This window comes from Anarrhichthys ocellatus, unplaced genomic scaffold (genome assembly GCF_004355925.1).
Source record: "Anarrhichthys ocellatus isolate YVR2014 unplaced genomic scaffold, GSC_Weel_1.0 scaffold13, whole genome shotgun sequence".
Lineage (NCBI taxonomy): Eukaryota > Metazoa > Chordata > Actinopteri > Perciformes > Anarhichadidae > Anarrhichthys > Anarrhichthys ocellatus.
The window spans coordinates 5,335,823-5,346,042 of record NW_022280043.1 but is presented as its reverse complement, the minus strand read 5'-3'; the positions used below and the strand labels follow the sequence as shown (position 1 = coordinate 5,346,042).

Below are 10,220 nucleotides of genomic sequence, written 5' to 3'. Positions count from 1 at the left end.
CACACACACACACACACACACACACACACACACACACACACACACACCAAGTGACTTTAATGCTGAGTGCTGTGTGCTGACACATGGCAGCTTCCCACACAAAACTGAAGCCCTTGAATTTTCCATTAGTATTCCAAAACCGTGGTGTTCCTTCAGTCTGGCAAAGTCTGTGCTCGGTTCTCTGTTGAGGAGCCGCCGATTGAACGCAAGCCAGCGTTTCTCATGCACACAGAGGTGGCAAATGCAAACGACTTCAGGTTCGGATGCTCGCACAGATGGAGTTAATGGACAAAAGTATGCAGTGCCGGATTTCATCAAGCACAACACTAATCACGTTGAGACACACGCACACGCCATCCGCCTTTGTTTACAAATAAATAATTCTTCTCATTGTTGTCATACAATTTTCATGCCATCATTTCCGTTTGACATCACATAATCTTCCACCGGAGACGAAGGAGGATTTATTTCTCTCTGTGAAAAGCAGACAAAGAGCGACAGGAAAGTATTATCTACATAATCATCACGCACACACAGGATGGGATTTGAAAAGGTACCCTGTCTCGCCACAAAGCCAGTGATTCACTGAGATAGCTACATTTTTTTATTTCTCAGGTTTGCAGGCTCGCGCACTCACACTGAATCCCTCTGTCTTCTCAATAAATCAAACAAAAAACAAGAAACTGATATCTTTTGTGGCTTATGACATAAATTCACCCCCACCTATCTGTTCTCTGACCGTGCTGTAAACAGATTTTCTTTTTCTAAGGATTACACTCACAGATGGAGACCCTGCAAGTCTGTCCTCCAATCCTTCATTTTCCTTCTTTTTTTTTCCCTTTTACAAGCCTCCAGTCTGTCTATCTGTTTTCACCCACTGGCTTGTCTTGATGTCAATCTTTCTAAATTCACACATTTTCCATGCAGGATCCCTCCAGGATTGTGGAGTGATATGAATTGTATCAAGAAAAGTACACAAATGGACTGTGACAGGTAAGGATTACATGCAGCCACGGGCATTGAAATAAATAGTTTTTAGTGCTTATGTCTGGACAGCTTGGCAGCTGGAGTCGTAGAGCCGATCAGGACAAAATCAGCAACAAGGAGAAGACTAAATCCACAAAGCCAGGATGTTTAAATGTTTTCACAACAACGGTGATTTCCATTAGTGGCACACTTTTCCTGTTTTATTTGATACATCTGTAACAGAATGGTACGCTTGGTTGCCAGTTAATTAGGTACACCTATAGCTAAAACTAATGCAGTCTAATACAACAGTCCTAATGTTAGAGAGGTGATGATTCAACTTCATGATCATTTTCATGATCTTTCATTTGTCAAAAATAGTCAATCATTTGTATATGTACAAACATATGCATTAAACGCATATCATGCATTCTGACCTCATTAAGCACCATCCTATTTACTGTATATCAGACAAGGACACACACACACACAAATGCTGCCAACGTGTCATTCCAAATTCAATTAACCCTGAGCTTCGGGGCAGAGTCATGCATAACTAATACACAGCAAACTATTTTGACATTAATATTTATGCCTCTACTATTTAGCTTCTTGTCGTGAGGCCTTGGGGACCCCAGGTCCTCACGTTGTTCCGCTCTTTCTGAGGAAAACCTGACCTGTACATGAGGATTACATGGAGCAATGTTCAAAGAGCTTCATGCGTGTCTCATTGCGTGACATTAGTATGTTGAATAATTCACCTTTACATCCTAAGATAAGCGTTGAGTGCTGTGTTAGACACACCTCTCAAGGATTAGCTTGAGCTGAGGCCTCATGACCGGCTCTTGTGTGTGTGTGTGTGTGTGTGTGTGTGTGCGCGACAAAGTTGAACAAAAGAGAGGGACAATTTCTACCAGGTCCACTGGGCAGTAAAAGCCCCTTTATTTAACTCTCAGAGAACTACGCTACAGCATCTCTGTTATTGGTCCATCTGAGGGCCAAGACACTCAAAGTTTGTCCCTGACAGTTTGGAGAAGTGCTGAGTCTGCAATCTGGACCTGAGTGCTGTGTTAATGCACGCTGTCTCTCACGTCTCCCTGCTACACTCTGGTCTTTTATTCACTCCACTCCATACCTTTCCCCCCCTTTTCTACCTCCATCTTGTCCCCTTGTCCCTTTCATCTCTCTCTGCATGTGTGTATTATTCATCTAAAAAGTGACAGCAGGGTAGGCATCTCTGTACGTAATAAGGAGATAGGCTATGCTCCATTATTGATGTCAGATCTGCTGTTTTGTTTCAGAATGCTTTGATACTGGAAGAGAGAAAAAGAGGAGACAAAAGAATGAAAAAGGCAGGATTATGAGACAGGAATGAGAAGAGGATGAGAGGATTGTGTTTCTGCATTTGAATGTGCTTCTTTCATGCTTTACCCCTCTCTCTCTGTGTGTGGCGTTGGTGTAAAAGCTCTTTTCTATTGTGCAGAGGTGTCCTGCATTAGTTCACGACTGTCCCCCCTGCCGCTGGAGTGTTCACTTCAGCTAAGTGACCCTCTCTCCATCCCATCTCTCTTTGCCCAACACTTTGCCTCTCTGTGTGGCTATGCATGCACCGACACTCTCCAGCGCCAAGTGTAGTGTTGTTGTTCATGTCACGCCTCTCTGACGGTGGATGTATGCTACATTACCGCACACTTTCCAGGCAATAGAGCCCCCCCTGAATTCCAGCAAAGAACTTCGGTGTAAATATTAACACGGACTAGAGGGCTGTGAGTGTGTAAAATACCTTAACACCAGAGTAAATGTACCTGCAAAGTGTACACAGATTTTGCAGAGCTCACAGGTAACAGCAAGCTACAGGAACACACACACACATTTCCACCAAAAATTCCCGCAATGGCTGCAAGCGTTCTCAGCAGCGGTCAGATCAGATCGTGTTTTGTCTTTTGTCCACTCATCCACCCATCTCCACCCATTCTATATACGCTCCAGATGCTCCGCACCCACAGACAGTCAGTCAAGGACAAGGCCTCCACCAAACCATCATTACAAACAACCACAAAGAGAGAGTGATACGCCAAGACAGAGAGGGAGCAGGAGGGTGGAGTGTGGAGGAGTGAGGAAAGAGGGGGATTAACCCGATTCCAGAAATAAGCATGCACACGTCAAAGGGAGTTTTCAAAAGATCTCTGGCGGTGCTGAATGAAAGTGCAGCTGCAACAAACAGCACTTAAGCCAGGTAAGATGACAGAGCAAGGCCTGCAATGTGTCGCTGAACAGGCAGCAACAGGCACAGGCAGGGGCGTCGTTAGGCCTATTTTAGGGGGGCTGAAGCGGACTGCAAAGGCGGACTGCAAAGTCACAGAGGGGCACCCTCTAAAACTCACAAAATATTGTTTGTTTTAATCCGTACAAAAACAGAAATATAACAATGACCATTTTTGGATTTATGGCTCGTCATGTGCTTGAGTATTTCTTGATTAAACAAATTATATACATGTTAATCAGTGAGCCTTAAAGGTGCAGATAGGCAGATTTTGTTATATGAGCCAGGCTATTTGTGTTCTTCTGTTTCCAGCCTTTATGCTAAGCTAAGTTGTGGTACCATATTTACCATATAGACATTGGAGCGTGTAATCAAATCAATCTTCTCATCTAACTCTCTGCAAGTAAGTCTGCTTCCCAAAATACTGTCAAACCATTGTTTAAACCTGTTCAGGTATATTCCTAGACTTCACTCTCCTCTTTTTTGATCAGAGGACATTTCATTTTAAAACAGTTTAGACTAATTGCGTTGTGTATTTTAGGCCTAGGAATGCTTGGATTTGTCAAGAAAGAAGCCAAATTAATTGAGACCCAATAAACACAAAACTCCTCAATAGTGTTACAGCAGAGAAGTTTGCACGTATGAGCGTAATTTGTGCAAAGTGGAAACATAAAATATAAATATAAAAGGAAAATATAAAAGTTTCTCCTCAACAGCACTGAGATCCTACTTATCAGAAACAGAACCTGCTACAAACATATTTCCATCACCATCTCCACCTTCAACAGCCACTAAGGAGAAGGAATGTAAATCTGAGAGGAGATCAGTTTACTGTCATCTCATTGTGTCATTTGTGAATAGTGAAGCCTTCAACAATCAAACTTTGCTCTCGTGCTGCTTAGTCGAAAGCCAACATGCAAACTGCCAAGTGCAGCTCTAATGTGAAATCCAAAACGCCAAACTACATTCCTCTGTCGCAGCAGTCCATACCACACATTCATCTTTCAATTACATTTTTGGCTCTAATTCGTTGCCCGTCCACACAGGCGCATATTATCTATGACACTATCTGCGCCGACACTGACTGACTCAAAGCAGAGAGTCTTGGCTCGCAGCCGCCTGGCGGCTTCAACCTCTCATAACTCAAATGGCAGTTATGTGATTCATTTGAGGAATTACGGAGCTCTCAACAGCTACAGAAAATGATGTTGCTTTTAAAAATGACATGCTAAAAATAAAGCCGGGTCACAGTGTAGTGCTGCAGTGTCAATGATGGGGATGCTGCTTCCTCCACTTCAACACCAACATGTGGTTTCTCTCTTTCTGCAGCTCGGTGCACATGCAGGCAAGAGGGACTCGAAGAGAGCTTTTTAGGGCTGTTAGTGGCATCCGCCCTGCTGCACTCCCACTGTGACAAGCACGCCCTTTATTTTCTTATCTCCAATTCATCGTGTCCGGAAAAAGTGTCTCACTACACCCAGGATAAAGGATCGTAATCTGCCTAATTAATATCCAGTTAAAGCCAGAAGGAAAGTGACAGCAGGAAAGATGGCCCACTTGACCTTAAAGTGAGAACGTCAACATGGCTGAAAGTATACACAGCCTGGTGTCTGTTTTTCATTTCTGTACGGTGGGTGGGGGTCACCAGTGGTGGAAAATCCTTTAATTCATTTGAAGTTCCAGTGCTACAATGTAAAAATACTCCAATATAAGTGATAAGTGTAATCAGTGAGTCTGGCATTCAAAAATCTAACTTAAATGTACAAAGCTGACAGGTTGATTTTTTAACAGTAAAATGTAGTAAAATAATTAAAAAGATCAAAATGATTTGTTTGTGTTACATGTATTTTATAAAATACTGGCGGCCAATATAACACTACCGTTATCAGATCTGTTAAAACTTCCAAATATGGATCTCATTATCGGCCACTTTTAGTTGGACTAAGGGTAATGTTATATCAATAAAACTGATGCATCAATGCCCAAGTAGCAGTTCTGCAAAACACGCTTGTATTCATTTTTTAGACTTTTATCTGGTCTTTGGGTTTTTTGTGTGTGAAATATTGTGTTGTTTTTACCTCTTTAGGCCAAAAACAGCTATTTAAGTGAAACCATCTGAGAAGTTTAGCTAGAGGGGAAATGGAAATGCCAATAACTCATGAATACCTAAAACATGTCAAGGGGCCCCAGGACACCACTGGTGTTGGGCAGTAACGTTATTGGCTTCAGTAAAATTATTACTTTTTCCAGTAATCGGTAGTATAGGGGATTCAAAATTTGAAATTCAGCAAATCTATTACAGTTACTTATCTCAGTAAAGGTTTGGGAGTTGGTAGCTTGGCGCAGGAGCAGATGTGTCTGAAGGTGGTAAGCTTCTACCAAAAGAGGTGAAACACGACCGGTACTTCCAAAGTCGTCTTCTACAGATGTTATGTGTTCTACTTTCAGCAGCCACCTAACCCTAATTTAGCTTGAAAGGTAGAAGATCCGAGTTTTGGGAGCATTTCGATTGCCTCTCAACGGCCCTCAACATGTCAACAGCGACTCAAAGGTAACCAGAAGGAGGGTGCTACGCTTCTGCGACGACGCTGTCAGCCGGGACGTCATTATCAGCTCTATAACCGCAGTAGGAGAGCGGTGCAACGACGTGGGTTGGGCCATAAGCTAACCATTGGGGCACGCTCACGTGCACTAAAAGCACGTGCGGCGGCCCGGCTATGTAAACCAGGAAACAAGAAGCTTAGTTAACTTAACAACACACACAGCGGGAGAGCGAGTTCATTCTCAGCTCAGGTAGACATTACTACTCTATATCTTTAAATGTAGTATTTGTCTGCTGCTATATTAATATTCACAATGTTAAATACAGCTCATGTGATGTTGTACCCTGAATAGGATAAGCGGTTTGGATAATGGAATGGAGGTGATATGTTTGAGGCACCTTTGGCAGTGCTGGGCAGAGTAACAAAAGTTAGGTCACGTGTAATGTACTCTTCGGTGATTAGTGAAGTCATTCCTTCAATGAGTGATGTGTAAAGAGTCGGCTAACTTTAGGGGAATTATTTTATGGCCCGACACTGGGAGCCACTGGGTTTATATAAATTAAGAATGCATTGTTGAAATATTATAAAAGCTCATCATATTGTTTTATGTGATATCTGAAAATAGCTGCAGCTGTCAGATAAAAAAGGACAATGCCCCCCCTCCTGAAATGCAGAGGAGCAATGTTACAAGTCGAAAATATTGTAAAAGTGAAATACTCAAAAGTTTACATAATGACTTGAATATTTACCTACTTTCTACCACTGCAGATAACACCTGCATTTTTTTTTCACTTGATTGGATTTAATTAGAATTTTTTACAGAGAAAGTAATTTGCATTTTAATCAGTTTAGTTACTGATAAACATTTAGTCTACAGCTTGTGCAGCCTGTTGCTTTTGGCAAAATCAGAATCAATACCCTTTTTCAGTGTATGACATAAGTTCTATTAATGATAGAAGGTTAATTTCAGGATATGCTCAGTGAGCATCACCACTCATCCATGATGGGAAGAGCTTGAGGGGCATCAGGTGTGCTTCCTGCACAGACCCCCCCCCCCTTCAGTGTGGTGTGTTAATCCAATGTGAACAGTGAACACGCAATCCACGACACAGATCCAACAATTTAGAGGCCAGCCATGTGGCTTCTCAACAGTACCTCACATCAACAATGCATGTGGGCGAACGTGTCAACACTTACACAGTCAGCTAGCGAGAGTGATAAATCAAACACCCTGTCACTCACACTCTGCGGTTTGTCTGCATGCAAAGAGGCAGAAAACTAGCTTTCATACTCTTCCGCAAGAGTTTAAGGCTTAAAATGACACTTCCTTATGGTTTGTGGTGTGAAAGTATACAAGAATAGGGGTTGTTATGGTACACAGACATACTTCATAAGCATTAGACAGACAATAAACAATAGAAAGACAGACAGTAATATCAGTCAGTCCAGACAGACACGTCATTTACTGCAATCAAACCCGAGGCAGACTCCAAATCCCTTCGTGACATAACTATATGGTTCAATTTATGTGGATTTGTATGGACGTCCATGCTATTGGGTTAATACTGTATTATGAGAGCTCTATTTCAATTACACAAACAGTCAGTCAGTAGGCCAGTAACGCTGTGCAGCCTCTCTCCCGCTCTATCATTCTGTCTCATCTTAGTCCAGGCCATCTGTTACAAACACAGCTCAAATCTGTGGCATGAGGCCGACGTATAAGTTACCTCTGTTAAAGACTATTACTGACACACACCTCGCAGTAAACTAAAGCCGATGGGAGATGAGCGTGAACAGGTGCAGCTCTTTCCAACATGCAGCCAGATTCTTTGAAAGTAATTTGTGTGCTGCCTGCTGAAACCAAGGAGCCGAATTTATGTATAGGAAGCACCTATAACAACACACACACAGGCACACACACACACATATGTACAAATGTATACACACATACATTTAAAGGCAGCTTGAGTCATCAAATTAATATCAGGTTAGCAGCTTTTCCAGACAGTCTCTTAGTCTCTCTTTTGATTACGGACTGACTCACTCACTCCACTCACTTTTGCACTCTTTAAGATCTCCAAAATGTCCAAGTAGCCTATACAGACAAAGTGTGTGGAGTTAAGAGCGGAGCACATTCGCTGAGGAGACTGGAGACGAGGGGGCCACACTGATAAGAGTGCCTTAGAGGGGGCAGGGGTCTCCGGCTGTCACATACGCGAGACCACGAGTGACACAGGGGTTAATATTTGAAAGAGAAATGGGTGATGCAACTTATTTTGCATTTGTCTCCCGCCTCATTTCCATATTCTTTTGTTGTGGGAGCTTGATTGGCCCCGGCACGCACCTGGCACATCCGTGCCAACAAAGTACTATCTGATTTGCTGCCAGTGGCACTCGCAAGCATCTGCATACATATGCATATCCACACATATGCACTCAGACACAGCACACAAAATGAACACACGCCGGACTGTGTGAGCAGGGGGGGAGGGAGGGGGTAATTATTCAGGGGGTCCCAACCTGGATGTGAGGCCCCAGAAATTGAGAATCAATCAGACTTTCTTGTGTTGTTGCACCCCTACCCTTACTTGCCACAGTTTCACACATCCTCAAAGTGGCCAACATTCCCAGAGAGCCACATTCTTAGAGAGCTATTACAGACGCATACCGAGTCTCCATCCTTCACTTGTAGGCTCATTATGAGCACATGATGGGAGTGCTGTGGAAACTCTCCTTCCCGCTATACTCTCGTAAACACGTGCAAGGCAACAATGAATTTAAGACCAAGTAAAAGTTTAGTTCTTACCTTCCTCAGCTGAATTGGGCTGAAAAAACAGACAGAGAGAAAGAAAGACACTCCACATCTCCACTACAGAATGACACTGACAGAGAGAGAGAGGGAGGGAGAGAGCATGAAAGAAGGAGATAGAGTGAGTATGTGTGACAGAGCTAGGGAGGGAGAGGGAGAGGGGGGTGAGAGAGGGGGTGGAGTCTGTTTGCTCCCTTTATCTGAGAGAGGGAGAGAGAGAGAGCAAGGGAGGATAGGGGGGTGGATGGGTGAGGGAAGGAGAAAGATATTTACAGAGCAGCACATACAATAAGTACACTGCCAATAGAGGAAGTAAACAAAACACTGTTGTCAGAGAGACGGGGTGGGAGGAGGAAAGTGGGAGAGGTTTTTTTATTTTTTTATTTGAGAGAAACAAAGACAGAGAGAGAAAGCAAGGCAGAGTCAACAAGAGAGACTGACAGAGGGAAAAGGAGGTGGACAAATTAATAAACAAGTTTGTTTGGTCTCTAAAACAACTGTCTAGACACATCTAACGACATCAGTTCCAGCTCTCCTCAAAATGCCGAGCACAAATTTCAGCGAGGCCGGCTGGCAGACTGTGGCATCCCTCACATGTCTCGACGCTGTGCTAACTTGCATTTTTCAAGCTGTGGCATGTGAGATTGCCCAACTTCTTTTTCCTTTTTTTGCTTGATCTCTCTCAGTTCTACCTTTTTATGGAAAATGAATATAATTAAGACGCATTTTTGGATGCTCTTCATCCTCCCTCTTCCTAACACCCCCCCCCCCCCCTCTCTCTCTTCCTCTCCCCTCTGTCTCTCAGACACACTCGTCGCCTCACAGGATTGCTCATCCAGACAGTATCTAGACACACACACACACACACACACGCATGCAAACACACGCAGCTGAACACCCCTCTGGCTCACGCACGCCACCCGCTGGTCAGACCGCAGTACTGCAGCTTGTTGATGGGCTTTCATGCCCCAGTTCACTGCATTGAGTGAGACTTCAGTAGACTCTTGCAGGGAGATGTTGCCTGTTGGCTTGACACGGTTAGATGGCCCCATTCCCAGCCAGCCGGGGGCCCTGTACCCAGGGCTCTTTGCTCCGAGAGGTAAAGTGAAGAGGGAGATGGATCACAGTGCTTCAGTCATTAAGCAGGGAATTAAAACTTCTTAATTTGTTTTCAAAAATCACTAGTGCCAGCTTCTCAAATGATATTATTTTTTGCTTCTCTTGGTCTTCAGTGACAGTAAAAAAGAGTTTAAGAGGTGCTCTGGCAACTTGTGACCAAATTATAAACCGTTGGAGAAAATGAATCTATAATCTAAGCGATAAGAAAATAATTGTTAGCTGCAGCCCTGATGTTTTTTTGGTCTCCTTCCTAAAAAATGCTTGCAACTGCACTCATAAAAGAAAAAGCAAAGACCTGTAATTTCAGAAGAATGTTTTCTTCAGAGCTGCAATGTTAAAGGACATTTTCAGGGGAATTCCTCTTTGAGGTTACATTTCTCTTGCGTCTCTACGTGTGTGTTCTTCTGGTTTGGCTTTTGAAACCGTGTGACCCAAGAGGGAATCTGACCTCATAACTCCTCCTCACGCATGCGCTCCTGAAACGTCACCCCAACCGTGAATACATCTTTTTAAACCCAAC

General features: G+C 43.4%; 1 protein-coding gene across 1 annotated transcript in view; it reads right to left on the bottom strand.

Moving 5' to 3' along the window:
* The window catches only part of ephb6 (eph receptor B6), a 35,356-nt gene extending 25,723 nt beyond the window's left edge, over positions 1–9,633 (bottom strand). The window contains exons 1-2 of the mRNA XM_031853079.1: positions 9,497–9,633; positions 8,579–8,721 (exon numbers count right to left, since the gene is read on the bottom strand). Coding sequence (XP_031708939.1) covers positions 8,579–8,721; positions 9,497–9,633 — 280 coding nt within the window. The remainder of the gene's footprint in view (positions 1–8,578; positions 8,722–9,496) is intronic.
* Between the last annotated feature and the right edge of the window lie 587 nt (positions 9,634–10,220).